The sequence below is a fragment of the Xenopus tropicalis genome, chromosome 10 (assembly GCF_000004195.4).
Source record: "Xenopus tropicalis strain Nigerian chromosome 10, UCB_Xtro_10.0, whole genome shotgun sequence".
NCBI lineage: Eukaryota > Metazoa > Chordata > Amphibia > Anura > Pipidae > Xenopus > Xenopus tropicalis.
The window spans coordinates 46,605,817-46,621,632 of record NC_030686.2 but is presented as its reverse complement, the minus strand read 5'-3'; the positions used below and the strand labels follow the sequence as shown (position 1 = coordinate 46,621,632).

The following is a 15,816-nucleotide window of genomic DNA, read 5'->3' as shown; positions in this document are numbered from 1 at the left end:
CCAAAGTAGCTATTCAAGATGCCATAGGGAGGCTGTTTGGGTCTCTGTGTAGTTGAAATAGCAGGGCCTATTGTAATATCAGTCCAGATGTGGCTGGAGGTATGCCAATGTGTGGAGCATTCATGGACACAGGGCCCTAGAAACTTGCGCGCCCATTTAAACTCTGATACGGAGCAGTGGGGAGGAATCCCCATTGCTCCGTATGGGAGAAAATTTCACAATTTCATTGTGGGGGCATGCCGCCCCTGCATTTTTGCCGCCCTAGGCCCGGGCCTTTGTGGCCTCGCCACAAATCCGGGCCTGCTTTTGACAAAAAGACTCATAGCATACATGACATCTTGATCACAGTGGTGTTCTCAGGGAATATGTTGACGATAACAAAAGCTGCTTCCTGTAATGGGCACACATGTCCCCCATACACAATGGCCCTGTCATAGCTGTGGGCTGATGGTCTACTGCAGGGGTCTCAAACTCGCGGCCCGCGGGCCATTTGCGACCCTCGGTACAATATTTTGTGGCCCACACCAACGCCTTCTCAAAAGCAATGAATGGATCGCGATTTTTATTGTGATTCAAGGGATAATGCAAGGCACGGTGGGCGGGAGCTGCTGATTGCGGAAATGACGTTATGCCATCATAACAGTTATTATGGGAAGACGTTCTGTGTGCACAATTAGCTGCTAAGGAGCTAATTGTGCACACAGAACGTCTTCCCATAATAACTGTTATGATGGCATAACGTCATTTCCGCAATCAGCAGCTCCCGCCCGCCGTGCCTTGCATTATCCCCTGAAAGCCAATTTTTTGTGAAATCCCTTATGCGGCCCAGCCTCATCCTGACTTTGCCTCCTGCGGCCCCCAGGTAAATTGAGTTTGAGCCCCCTGGTCTACTGGCTGAGTGGGGATGAACTATTGTCACTGACTATGGTGCCACCAGGAAAACTTTTTGTCTTCCGGCTGTGATAGGGGTGAAATTGCTAAATGCTGAACTTACACAATTTTGTTTTGAATCATGAAGGTCTGTGTATGTATTACTTTAGTTGTTATGATTATCTTCATTATCCTGTCTCTGTCCTAGTTGCTCTGGCCTTGTTAATCTCAGCTAATGTTCAAGGCTAAGAGATCATAATAAAGCTTCAGTAGCTACTTTAATAATTTCTGTATTTCTGCTAATAATTGCAAGGCATATGTACCCACCCATGATACGTAAGCATAATGGGATGTGTTTTTCTATCTACTATAAAAGTAATAACAAAACAAAATAAAGTTGAACTTGTTTGCAATACACATACTGGTTGTATCGTTTGTACAAATTCCCTGATCAGCGCGCCTGCAGTGACTATATCAGATGTTTCGCCAACGCACAGGTTAAAAGCGAACCGGTTCGTGACTGCTTAGAAACAGTGCAAGGAAGCACAGACAGAGTTAAAGAGATTAGCCCTAACAGTTAATAAGCTATGGCCAGGGTCGGAATGGGGGGTGCAGGGCCCACCGGGGCTCCCATTACAAGGGGCCCTGCAGGTGACCCCGCTGGTCGCATCCCCTAAACCCCACCGAAGGAGCCCCCCAGCCCCCTTGAGCGCGCGTAAATTTAACGCGTCAGGGGAGGAGCGGTCAGGCAGGGGAGCGCCGGCAAGGGTTGGGTCTGGAAATTTTCAGACAGCACTAACCAGAATTTTCTGTCAGGGCCAGTAATGGCGGGAATGGCAGCCAGTGAGTGGGAGCAGGGTGATATCAGTTATAAGTACTCAATGGTCAACACATGCGGACTTTAGTCATCTTCCGGCGAACGTTTGGATGTCGATCATATGTTTAAATGCACGGATCTAAAACTAACATTCAGACTGAAATTGTAGGATAAAGCCCTAACAATAACAAATGGGAGGATGTTCTGAACATGAAATAGTTGGCAGATACCAGTCGTACGAAAGTGACTCCCATTGTAGGGATCCTAAGGATATTGGCAGATACCCAATACATGTACAGATGTTATCCTTATCCAACCTGTCTGACCAACTAAACGACCGATCGCTATGGTATGAAAATTACCATTCTGAGCCCACGCACGGTCCGAAAATCATACTAAACTATTATATCTGTGTGTGTATGGCCAGCTTTTATACACATTTAGAGATCTCCCACCCCTGAGGCCGCCCCCTCTCCCCCCACGCATGCATGTGCAATTGGTCTTCATTTTTTATGGTTTTTCAGTTATTTAGCTTTTTCTTCAGCAGCTCTTCGGTTTGGCATTTAAGCAGCTATGTGGTTGCTAGGATCTAATTTACCTTAGCAACCAGGCAACTATTTGAATGACAAACCATGTGAAGGGTTGAATGGAGCTGTAGCCCCACACAGCAATAGTTTTTGGCTGCCGGGGTCAGTGACCCACCCTTTAAACACTGGAAAGAGGCAGAATATAAACAGGCCTGGATTTGAGGGGAAGAAATTGAATGGGCAGCTGAAATCCACCACCTTTACTCATATGGAAAGCCTTTGGCTCATGTAAGCATACAAAACAGCACTACAAGTAAGACATAAAGAAATGCATGAGGCACATTATTCCCTCACACAGTAGCGGTATGGCGATGCCCCAGTATAACAGCAACACCCCGGCCCTGCTTAAACCATTCCCGCCACTGATAACAAAACCAAAGCGCGAATCCTACGCGAAACAAGACATGGGCGTGTCCTCCTATCGCCCCGCCCACATTGTAGGCGTGTGCGCCCTGTGACTGGGAGGTGCCCCGGTGCATTGTGGGCCTAGCGTTTGTTGCGGCGGCCATTTTGTTTTTTTATCCCAATCTCTGAGGTAACGAGGTTCGGTGAGGCGAGTGGGAGACACGATGCTTTCGGCAGCGCAGCTCTTGGATGAGCTGATGGGAAGGGACCGCAATTTGGCCCCGGACGAGAAGCGGACAAACGTGCACTGGGACCATGAGAGCGTAAGTGTGTGCGGGGCCGGAACTCCTGTGTGCAACCTGGGGGCCTCCCGTCTGGGGTACGGCCCACTCTCCCCATGTGTTACTATAGTCAGGCACTGCTAACCGAAGCATTTACTCACACCTATAAAGCCACTAACCCAGGGGGCGCAGTTCCATTGGGAACTTACTAACAGCAAATAAATGAGTGTATTGAGCCTAATATATTATGTACTATTGCCCTGCAGTGGGAAAGGGATGTGTTTGCTTCAAAGCTGCTGTGTAGCCATGGGGCCTGCCATCCCAGGGAGAACTGAGAGGCTCTGTAACTCACCATTGTATTCTATAGAGCTGATCTTTTAGCTGCTGTGTAGCCATGGGGCCTGCCATCCCAGGGAGAACTGATAGGCTCTGTAACTCACCATTGTATTCTATAGAGCTGATCTCTTAGCTGCTGTGTAGCCATGGGGCCTGCCATCCCGAGGAGAACTGATAGGCTGTGTAACTCACCATTGTATTCTATAGAGCTGATCTCTTAGCTGCTGTGTAGCCATGGGGCCTGCCATCCCGGGGAGAACTGATAGGCTGTGTAACTCACCATTGTATTCTATAGAGCTAATCTCTTAGCTGCTGTGTAACCTGTGCCTTTCTCTTTAAAAATAGTAGTAGGGTTTCTGCAGCAAACACATGGCTTTTACCAGAGCAGGGCAACATTATACAGGTATGGGGACCCATTATGCAGAATGCTCTGGACCTAGGGTATTCCAGATAAGAAGTCTTTCTGTAATTTGGGTCTTTATACCCGGTCTACTAGAAAAACAACATCAAACTAATTAGGATTGTTTTCCCCCAATAAGGGGTAATTATATCTTAGTTGGGATCAAGTACAGGTACTGTTTTATCTTTACAGAGAAAAGGGAATCATTTAACCATTAAATAAACCCAATAGGGCTGTTCTGCCCCAATAAGGGGTAATTATATCTTAGTTGGGATCAAGTACAGGTACTGTTTTATTATTACAGAGAAAAGGGAATCATTTAACCATTAAATAAACCCAATAGGGCTGTTCTGCCCCAATAAGGGGTAATTATATCTTAGTTGGGATCAAGTACAGGTACTGTTTTATTATTACAGAGAAAAGGGAATCATTTAACCATTAAATAAACCCAATAGGGCTGTTCTGCCCCCAATAAGGGGTAATTATATCTTAGTTGGGATCAAGTACAGGTACTGTTTTATTATTACAGAGAAAAGGGAATCATTTAACCATTAAATAAACCCAATAGGGCTGTTCTGCCCCCAATAAGGGGTAATTGTATCTTAGTTGGGATCAAGTACAGGTACTGTTTTATTATTACAGAGAAAAGGGAATCATTTAACCATTAAATAAACCCAATAGGACTGTTCTGCCCCAATAAGGGGTAATTATATCTTAGTTGGGATCAAGTACAGGTACTGTTTTATTATTACAGAGAAAAGGGAATCATTTAACCATGAAATAAACCCAATAGGGCTGTTCTGCCCCAATAAGGGGTAATTATATCTAAGTTGGGATCAAGTACAGGTACTGTTTTATTATTACAGAGAAAAGGGGAATCTGTTTTAAAAATTTGAATTATTTGATTAAAATGGAGTCTGTGGGAGAAAGCTCTAAATTTTGAATCTTTCTGGATTCTGGGTTTCCAGGTAAAGGATCCCATACCTGTATTATATTTTAATTACTTTAAAACATTTACATTTTTTTGTGGTTACTGTTCTTTAAGAATATCTTCTCTAATTGTGCAAAACCAGTTTCCCATTAGCTCTCCCAGGTACCTGTTCCACTCTGCTCTGGGCTTCTCCGCACCTGCACTGCATGCGTCCAAATCTGCCACGAGGGCGAAGTCTGCCACGGGTGTCTGGCAGTTGTAGTGACGTTATGTTCCAGGTGGAGGGAAGCAGGCTGGACATAACCTGATTTATTTAACCCCCAGCACCCCAGCTCAAGTAGTCTGTTATCAGAAATTATGCCTGACCTGTATCACTCAGCCTTGTACTTTTATATGGCACCAGAACCCTGCAGTGATTTCTAATATCTTTATCATTTACAGTAGGGGGTACATTATCCCTTATAATACATGAGTGATACTCAGTGTTCCCTGTATAACTCAGCCTGCAGCCTTGTGCCTTTATATGGGGGGCACAGAGCCCCTCAGTGACTGCTAATATCCTTATTTACAGTAGGGGGTACATTATCCCTTATAATACATGAGTGATACTCAGAGTTCCCTGTATAACTCAGCCTGCAGCCTTGTGCCTTTATATGGGGGGCACAGAACCCCTCATTGACTGCTAATATCCTTATCATTTACAGTAGGGGGTACATTATCCCTTATAATACATGAGTGATACTCAGAGTTCCCTGTATAACTCAGCCTGCAGCCTTGTGCCTTTATATGGGGGGCACAGAACCCCTCATTGACTGCTAATATCCTTATCATTTACAGTAGGGGGTACATTATCCCTTATAATACATGAGTGATACTCAGAGTTCCCTGTATAACTCAGCCTGCAGCCTTGTGCCTTTGTATGGGCACAGAGCCCCTCAGTGACTGCTAATATCCTTATCATTTACAGTAGGGGGTACATTATCCCTTATAATACATGAGTGATACTCGGAGTTCCCTGTATAACTCAGCCTGCAGCCTTGTGCCTTTATATGGGCACAGAACCCCTCAGTGACTGCTAATATCCTTATCATTTACAGTAGGGGGTACATTATCCCTTATAATACATGAGTGATACTCGGAGTTCCCTGTATAACTCAGCCTGCAGCCTTGTGCCTTTATATGGGCACAGAAAACCCCTCAGTGACTGCTAATATCCTTATCATTTACAGTAGGGGGTACATTATCCCTTATAATACATGAGTGATACTCGGAGTTCCCTGTATAACTCAGCCTGCAGCCTTGTGCCTTTATATGGGCACAGAACCCCTCAGTGACTGCTAATATCCTTATCATTTACAGTAGGGGGTACATTATATATCACACCTGAGATTGCAGAAATGGGCTAGTTGCCGTTATGCTGAGCACACATGCCCCAGGGTTCTGATCCTTTGACAATGTTTATTTACAATTTAGTTAAATGAGAAACTTGAGATTGCCTTAACTCACTTGTTAGAGAAACCGTATTTTAAAAGGACAAGTCAAGCCAAAAATTTTCTTTTTTTTTTGCCTAATATTGTAAGCAACTTTGCAATATACATTTATTACAAATTTGTAATGGTTAAGTTATTTGTATATATAATTGCTATTAAAAGCAGTGTTTGTCCTTTTCTATTCTGTGCCCTGGGGGCTCTGGCAAATGAAACAATATAACACAAGGCAGCAGATTAACAGACCTGTCTTTGCTGGAGGAGACCGACCTTTGCAACATTGGTTATAAAGTCATAACCAGGAGTTACACAAGTGCTGCTTTCAGAAGCAGTGACATATATGTTTTCTGTTATTAGGCAAAAAAAAGTAAATTTTTGGGTTGACGTGTCCTTTAACATAAAAAGTTGACATTTTGTTCAGAGTAGAAGACCACGTTTGTGTTTAGATTTCCTAGAAGTAATGGCGGGCGGCGCTGTTTTCATGATGTGGCAGACAACATTGGTCATGGTTTGCCTTCCTGTGTCTGCTTCACTGACGTGGATCCCTTCCATGAATGAGTTCAAATACACCGATTTCTGCTGTTCCTGGCCCCATGGCTGCAGGACTGCTTGTATATTTAGAATGGATTGTAGCTCTTCCTATAAGCATGTTTGTACCCACAGCATCCCAGGGCTGGATTTGCCATTACTTTGGGTGCAAGTGATAGTATGGGATAAAACACACTGAGCAGACATTGTTGGATGAGCAGCGGGTCACTGGGCAGACGTTTCACTGCTGCACTGCTGCCCGTGACATTTATAGTTGGTAAATGTAACAGCTGCAGTAGGGCAGCTCTGATCCCCTGATTTAAATCCACACTCCATTCCAAGAGAATGCTGCCAGGCCTGGAGCTGCCCTCCTCCCTATCTGTTACCAGCACTTTCAGCTTCATAGAGAAGTGTTGGTTCTACAGATAGGGAGTCAGTGACGCATTCATTTCTCACTTGCCTTCCCGTTATCTGGGTGGAGGGAATGAGTATAAAACTTCACATGCCATGTTCCCTTACTTTGCCTTTCTCATGTAATGCCTTGTTGCTTGGGTCTATTTAGTGAGTATTTATATAACAGGGGTGGGCAAACTTTTTGGCTTGGGCCAACAGACCGGCCGGGCTGGGCCAGCGTTACGCCGTCTCCGCTCGTCAGTCCAAGTCTCGCGTGATGAGACTTGGGGAGTCGGCGGGCCGGATTAAAAAGCCGGATGTGGCCCGCGGGCCGTAGTTTACACACCCATGATAAAAAAAGGTGGATAGGCCAAGTCCTTAGTGAATTCTGGCACATCACTGTGGCCCCAGAGGGAAGAGTAGGCAGGACAAAGGTGTATTATTTGTATAAAATGGAGAATATAAAATATTACAAGCTAGTTATACCCCATATACAATTGCAGAAATGATGCACTGGCAGGTGAGACTTTGCAAACAGGTACCCAGGGAAGGATAAACCACTGGCACATGCATATGCTGCAAAGAGGGGACATGCTGCTATGTTTGCTGTGTTAAACAAAAGAAAAGCTTTTGTTTGTACATGGGTATCCTTCTATACAAGTACCTACAAGTGCTACAAGTACATCACAGAGCAGAGGTGACCGGCCATGTTGTATATTTGTATTTATACATATGGGTAGGAGGTGCCATAGTGTTTCCCTTAGACAGTACAGTATGGGGGTACAGCTTATTGTGTGCCCAGAACATTCCTTCTCTGTATATTTGTATTTATACATATGGGTAGGGGGTGCCATAGTGTTTCCCTTAGACAGTACTGTATGGGGGTACAGCTTATTGTGTGCCCAGAACATTCCTTCTCTGTATAGTTGTATTAAACATATGGGTAGGGGGTGCCATAGTGTTTCCTTGTATATTTGTATCTATACATACGGGAGGGTGTTTACACTTGTATAGTAATTCATTTCTTTTCTTTTTTTTCAGGTGTGCAAATACTACCTTTGTGAATTTTGCCCAGCAGAATTGTTCACCAATACACGTTCAGATTTGGGTAAGTGAGAGTGATGGAGGAAAGCCCAAACTTGCAGATATACACATGCCACCAAGCAGTGTGACAAGTGCTTTGGTAGAGCACAGAGCATATGTGAATATAAAATATCCGAGGCCACTTTTTATATTTTAATTTTTCTCAGATGTTTGTTTTGACCTTTATGTTGGTATTGCTATAGACATTTTTGCCATCTGTTTTTTTTTATCTTTAATATTATGTAGGGTAATTCCTTTTGTTGCAGTGGCCTTAACAATATATAAAACCCATAGTTAATTAAATGTACCAATATGTGGCTGTTTTCCTGATGCCAGTTTGATCACTTGGGATCAGATTTGCACCTCATTGTATGAAAAAATTTCCAATTCAAATTAAACCTGGTTTGGAATCATTATTGGCCAAAGTGCAAAACCTTATGGGCTTTCAGCAGCATTTTCTGGCTCCCCAGGGTTTACTGGTACAAGGACTGAAAGATTAGGTCAGAACAGCCTGTGTCCAAAGTTGGGTAAAAAATCTTTTTGCTTGAATGCCTAATACATGTTTGAATCTATTGTGTGTGAAAAGGTTTTTTTTTTTTTTTAGGTCCGTGTGAAAAGATTCATGATGAAAATCTACGAAAACAGTAAGTTTGCCTGAAATCTTATTATCCAGAAACCTGTTATCCAGAAAGCTCCAAAATACAGGAAGTCCATCTCCCATAGACTCCATATCAAATAATTCAAAAATTTTAAAATGTATTCCTTTTTTATCAGTATTAATAAAACCGTGCTTTGTTGTAATTAATCCTTATTGGAGGCAAAACAATCCTATCATGCTTTATTAAGGTATGAAGGTCCAAATTACTAAAAAAAAACAAAAAACCCTTATACATAGGTCCTGAGCAGTCTAGATTACAGGTCCCATACCTGTACTGCAGCAGTTATCTAGTTTGCGTTTCACCTTGTTACTGAGCATTGCCGTAACAAAGATGCGTGATCCTGTTAGGTATGAGAAGAGCTCCCGGTACATGAAGTGTGGATACGAAAAGGACTTTTTGCGCTATTTGCAAAGCTTACTGGCTGAAGTGGAACGTCGGATACGTAGAGGCCATGCACGGCTGGCTCTTTCACAGTCTCAGCAGGCTTCTGGCGTAAGTGTCCAAATTAAACTCCTCTACATTAGTTACTTTTATTGTATTTTCTATTTTTGCAGAATAGGCATTCCCCTGTGCTAAGCACAAGTCAGCAGGAGCAGCCCCCTAAGTTTGCCCATAGCCTGTACAGAGAAATACCATAAAACTATGGCAGCATGGGGATTCCCCTGTACTAAGCACAATTCAGCTGGAACAGCCCCCTAAGTTTGCTCATAGCCTGTACAGAGAAATACCATAAAACTATGGCAGCATAGGGATTCCCCTGTACTAAGCACAATTCAGCTGGAACAGCCCCCTAAGTTTGCTCATAGCCTGTACAGAGAGATACCATAAAACTATGGCACATAGGGATTCCCCTGTACTAAGCACAATTCAGCAGGAACAGCCCCCTAAGTTTGCTCATAGCCTGTACAGAGATATACCATAAAACTATGGCACATAGGGATTCCCCTGTACTAAGCACAATTCAGCAGGGACAGCCCCCTAAGTTTGCTCATAGCCTGTACAGAGAGATACCATAAAACTATGGCACATAGGGATTCCCCTGTACTAAGCACAATTCAGCAGGAACAGCCCCCTAAGTTTGCTCATAGCCTGTACAGAGAGATACCATAAAACTAAGGCAGCATAGGGATTCCCCTGTACGTAAATTTGCTCATAACCTGTACAGAGAGATAATATAAAACTGTATGTCTTCACCAGCGCTAAAAAATAATTCTGCAAAACTATTTTGTTATACTTGAAGCCTAATTTTTTTAAACCTCTTTCCACAGTCTGTTGGCCCAGCTGGAAAAAATGAAGAGAAGATTCAAGTGTTAACAGATAAAATTGATGGCTTATTGCAACAGGTATTTTTTTTTTTTTTTTCTAAATTAAACTGGGCATTTGTAACTCTTAAGGGATGCAGAAAAAGATGCAAAGAAGTAACTGCACTGTAGTGTTTGTTTTGAATTAAAAAAAAAAAAAAGCCCATTAGCTGTCCTGCCTAATAGTAATTGCCCCTACATACTTTCCGACCAGGCCTGGGTTGCTAAATGCTGACATTTAGTTCTTTTACTTGCCCTGGGCTGATGGTGACACAGTCCTTCAGCACTAAACTTGTTTAATAGCATGTTTAAGGATCACACAGCCTTAAGTGGCCAACAAAAATCTCCTTATTTCTTCCTCAGTCAGCAGGTTTAATTACCACTTGGCTAAGGGGTGACTGGGTGCTTTAGTACTGGTCATAAAGAATTTCCTATCAGTTGTATGAATGGTCAGTATCTGTTTTTTAGCTAATTCGCTGAATTCTTTGCATATATTCTTGGCCATTTTTAGCCACAGCGGCACCACAAGAACTACCTTGTGGACACAATTATTTCAAATATTTCTCAAACCGTCTCATTCTATCACTCTCTTACTATTTCTAAATAGATTGAGGAACTGGGTTCTGAAGGAAAGGTAGAGGAAGCTCAAGGGATGATGAAGCTTGTTGAACAACTGAAAGAAGAGCGGGAACTGCTGAAATCTACAACATCTGTAAGTTATAAGATACCCTTTCTTATACTGTGCTTATTTGTGTTAGTTTGCCAGAGCCAAACTATCGATTCCTTGATTGTATGACATTTCCATTGCTATTTTATGTTTTCCATAATCTTAAATTAGTTTGGAGTTGTCCAACCAGTTTTTATGTTGCAGTTCTCCCAACATTTTTGTGCTCTGGCAAGGTGCTCTGATGCTTCATTAATTCTTTCAAGCCTTATTAAATTGTTTTTTTTTTTCCCAGACAATTGAAAGTTTTGCAGCTCAGGAGAAACAAATGGAAGTCTGTGAAGTTTGTGGTGCCTTTTTAATTGTTGGAGATGCTCAGTCTAGAGTAGACGATCACCTTATGGGAAAACAACACATGGGCTATGCCAAAATTAAGAGTACAGTAGAAGAATTAAAGGTATGTTTTAAGCTTCTCTTTAATATTTAGCTTCTTCGTGTACATGTACTCCAGGAATTTCAACTACTAGACACTCTCTTACAGCAGTTTGTCACCTCATAAAGAAAAATCCAAAAATGAAAACCATGAAATTTACTGCCTTGTTATTCTTGCACACCACACCACCCCACCCAGGCTGGTTTTGGGACTGCTGCATGCTGAAATAATGGCTTTTCATTTATTTGAAAAAGTTGTGGTGGAGATGATGGCGCTATTAAACCTTTTGTAAAAACAAACATTTTTGTACTGAAGCATTTTAAAGGAGACATATAGGATAAATGAAAAACCCTAATCCTGTAGGCAGTTATATATGCTGGTTTCACTGTGGGCTACAAATTAATTATATTTGTAAAAATTGCCTCTTTATTGCAGTTTCCTATAGATCCTATCAGGTCTCTGTCTGTGTTTCAACTGAGGGGTGGGTGTGTCCTAATGGTCCCTGTCAAAAGCACAGTAGCCAATCACAGCCCTGCAATCAGACAAGCTGCTGATTGGTTCCTATCCTACAGGGCAGTGTGCTGATGGCCACCAGCCCCCTGCACATCCTGGGAACTGAGGCAGCAGGAAGTGAAACATATGGGCGGGACTAGTAGGGTTTTGCAGAAACTTTCAAAAAAATCATCCTGAAACAATACATTTTAAAGCACATTCCTTCTATATTTATATAAGTACAATTCTTTGGCACAATATTGTTTTTCACACTATCTCCCCTTTAATGGTACCTTCACATTGACGTTTGCAAACCAAGGGGGTTCATAAATAAACCTTAAACTTTATTCTTCAGGAAAAATTGAGAAAAAAATCTTCAGACCCAGATCGAGAAGAGCGTTCTAAGAGAGAGCGAGATGATAAAGAACGCGAGAAGGAGAAGGAAAAGGAAAAGGAGCGAGAAGAGAGAGAGAAAAAAAGACGGCGAGAGGAGGAAGCTAAAGAAAAGGAGAGAAATCGCGAGAGGGAGAAGCGCAAGAGAAGCCGCTCCGGTAGCAGAAATTCAAGCAGAACATCAGACAGACGTGGAAGCAGATCCCGTGACCATAAGAGGTCAAGGAGCAGAGACCGGAAGAGAAGCAGGTAAATTACATTTTAACATCTTAAAACCAGGCATTTTTTTACTTGGTTGTTTTGTTTTTAAAAATAAATATTTATTTGTAGGAGCAGAGAGCGCCAAAGAAGCCAAAGCCACAACAGAACAGAAAGAAAGCACAGATCACGAAGCCGGGAAAAGAGGAGGTCTAAAAGCAGAGAACGTAAATCTTACAAACACAAATCTAGAAGCAGGGAAAGAGACCGCGACAGAAAATCTAAAGAAAAAGGTTTGTGTTTAGCTCACAATTCCTGAATTTTTTGTTTGTTTTGTTGTGCTCTTATGTTCCTACTACAACATAACATCGGAACTTGTTGTACTTGTTCCTTCACTAACACTGCTCACCTTATTGTTCCTTTTTATTTAACACCATTTAGTTTTTTACACACACTTGAAATATTCTGTCTCCTTCCGTGCACATAATAGGGCCGGATTTCCTAAATCCATATAGTTAGTATGTTTAGTGCGTGTGATTACATTTCCTCAGCTTAAGCTGGCCATACCCATACCAGTAAAATTTTATGATTTTTCTATATGTATGGTTTTGTGTAAGCCTACATATATTTCAAACTTGGGGGTGTAGTCACAAAAGCTCTGCGGTGTGGGAAAGTGCCCTGGATCATAAGAATAAACCTAGAATTATTGCTATTAAGCAAGTACAGTCTCCTGTTTGCCAGAAAGGGCATTTTCCCAGTTTTTATGACTGGCCAACAGGGCATCCACTTAAATATGTGGGTACAATCTCATTGGCTAAGAAAGATACAGATATATAGATATTGATGGAAAATCCCAACTTAGCAAGCCTGTCTCTCTTCAGTCTTGCTTTCATAAGTTATCTTCCTTGAACTCTGGAGACAGGAAAAGCAAGACAGCAGGAGTTAATCTCCTTGAAAAGATTATTTGCTCCCATGACTAGCATTTATCTGATCTATTGCTCAATAATATTGTTTCTGCAGAAAAACGAAGCTCAGATGACAAAAAAAGCAGAGAATCCAGCAGTCGAGAAAAACAGAGTGACTCTAGAAAAACTGAATCGAGGGAGTCGGTTATACAGGTTGAGGTCAATGGGGCGAACGAAGGCAATAAATCTGAAGGTGACACTCAGTCCAATTAAAACTGATCTGATTTGACCTCTGATCAGGCAGAGGTAAGTGCAACATGTTACTCTTGGCTTGGTCTTTTGTTTTGCTAGAATGTAACGGTGCAGAGTAAGTATGCACAGATGAAGATGGGGCAGATGATTTAGAAGACAGAACAGCCTCCAGTGAGAGAATGCAATGTAGTCCTGCAAAATATGTGGAGGTATACTGTTTTCTTCTGCCTTTTCTTTTTGTAGTGAAATAACACTCATCCAGTCTCTACTCCCCATTTCTCTCCCCCACAACGTGCCTTCACGGAAGCATTAGCTACGCCTCTCCAAACTTAAATACCACTGGAGAATTTTCCTTGTTTGAGTTGCTTGGTATTTTATCATAATCTACACATGTAAATAAGAATTGAAATCCTGAATGCAAGTCCATTTTAGTCCTTTGGCAGTCCCATCCATTTGATACGCACGTTACCTTAAAGCCCTAGGTATCTTTAAAAACCAAAACTACTCAGCTTTTTGCTTTTGTGACAGATGTGTGTAGAGTTTTGCTTTGTTGCCATGCACTCTAATGCAGTTTGTTCTGTAACTCGAGAACCTGTAGAATTGGATTGATGGATTGTAGGGTTTAATTGCACCTGTCTGCCATACCTCACTCAGCGTTGGTGTTGTAAGCCACCCATGAAAATGCCAAATTAAAAATCAAGGATTCAGGCAAACTTATCAGGTACTCACGCCAGGTACTCCTTTCTATACCAAAATCCATGTTTGAATGATGTTACCTGTGATATGAGCTTACGTTTGTGTAAAGAAAAAAAAAAAACATTTTTTTTTCTTTTTTCTGCCATTTATTTGTCTTTGTTGCCGCAAAGCTGCCAGACTTGATGTTTTTTTTCTTTGTTTTTAGTTTTTAGCTTTATTACTACTGTTATTACCATTTAACAGTTTGGAATTCTTTTTCAACTGTGTGTAGGGATGCAGTGCTGCCCAGTCTTAGATTTCTTTTGATAATAAATCCAAATAAATTTACTCGCTAAAATTCGCCATGTTACTCTCATTGCAAGCTTATAAGAGGTATGTCCTTTTTAATCTTTCCTACCCAGTAGGAGAATGTCAGTCATGTTGTAGTTATAGTGGCGGTTATGGGATTAAAGCAAGATAGTTTATTCACAGCACAAAATAAATATCAGTCGGGTAAATATCTGTTATATCCTTTGAGGTTTAACTAGATATTTATTGCATGAGTCTAATACAAGGGGGTGCAGTGGCAGAAGCAATGTGTGGTTTTCACTGTGTTCAACCTGTGCTGTGACTGCTGAGTAATTTTGTTGCTTTCTTTAATTTTGGCTTTGCAGGGCTGCACTACAGATACCAGAGAGCCGCCTGCCCAAGTCGTCTTAACCGAAGACCTTCTTTAAATGAGGTGACAGAAAGCTGTTATGAAAATTAAAGCTGTTAGCGTTGCATTTAAACAGTTGGGTTCCAAACCGTTGTAATGTTTATAGTGAATTAGTGCATATGTCCTTCCAACATCAGTCCTGTTGCAAGCACACAGGCTAGTCTCTAATTGACATAGACACCTGGTTTGCACATTGTTCCAAAATAATTTTTATTTTTTTTGGACTCGGAAACAAAAAGTGATTGTTTTGTGAACCACGTTAAGTTTATCTTTCACAAGTAGACCTAGATCCTCAGCTATAAATAAAGCATCTTATTTCTGTTGTAAATGTGCTTCCTTGTCATTTAAAAGCCTTGATATAAATCGCTTTTTTTTTTTCCCAAATAAACTTGCATTGACAAGTTTTGAACTGTGTCTTCAATAAAGCATTTTATTTATATTTTGCTTATAAAACATGGTCTTCCTTGTATTTATGGCTCTACAGGGCAGTGTTAGAGAGCTCGGTAAAGAGCAATTTAATGAATAAGGGCACCCGCAGGCTTATGAACTGGTCAACATGGTGCTTAATGTTATGTCATTCAAATGTTGGTAAAGGAAAACTATTTGGAATCTGCAGTTATAAGGGGGGTGAACTGGCCCCCCTGGATAGCAGGAAAAATCCCAGTGGGCCCCTGACCCTATTGGCTGTAAGCCAGTTGTCACAGGCCTTTGCGAGCGAGCGGCAGCGGCCATGATTGGGTAGTGGGCCCTTGGGTCGGATACCCAGTGGAAACCGGGTTCCCCAGTACGTCTGTTTCCTATTCTGATACTCTGTGTTGGTTCATTCTATTTATTCCAAATCCTGTAAAAAAGTGCCACTGTGGGGTGGAGGGGCGCTGTGGCAGTGGGGGCTCAGTCTCAAAGCCAGTTAGGGTGAGAATAGGGGAAAACAGCAATTTGCTTTCCTAGATAAACCCGAAGGACTCAGGTTGATGACTAGTTAGGGTGAGATTAAGTGTAGATACTTTTCTGTCCAAGATATTCTGGATGGTATGATGGATAAACCTATATATTCATATATTTGTACAT

At 41.8% G+C, this 15,816-nt stretch overlaps 1 protein-coding gene across 1 annotated transcript; it reads left to right on the top strand.

Moving 5' to 3' along the window:
• Positions 1 to 2,828: 2,828 nt before the first annotated feature.
• luc7l3 (LUC7-like 3 pre-mRNA splicing factor) lies at positions 2,829 to 15,201 on the top strand. Its single transcript, NM_001016304.2, is given in 11 exon segments — positions 2,829 to 2,942; positions 8,017 to 8,083; positions 8,663 to 8,702; positions 9,065 to 9,209; positions 9,986 to 10,060; positions 10,626 to 10,730; positions 10,978 to 11,139; positions 11,963 to 12,249; positions 12,331 to 12,491; positions 13,219 to 13,409; positions 14,705 to 15,201. Coding segments are annotated over 10 exon segments (1,299 nt in total). The 5' UTR covers positions 2,829 to 2,843; the 3' UTR covers positions 13,377 to 13,409; positions 14,705 to 15,201.
• Positions 15,202 to 15,816: the final 615 nt, after the last annotated feature.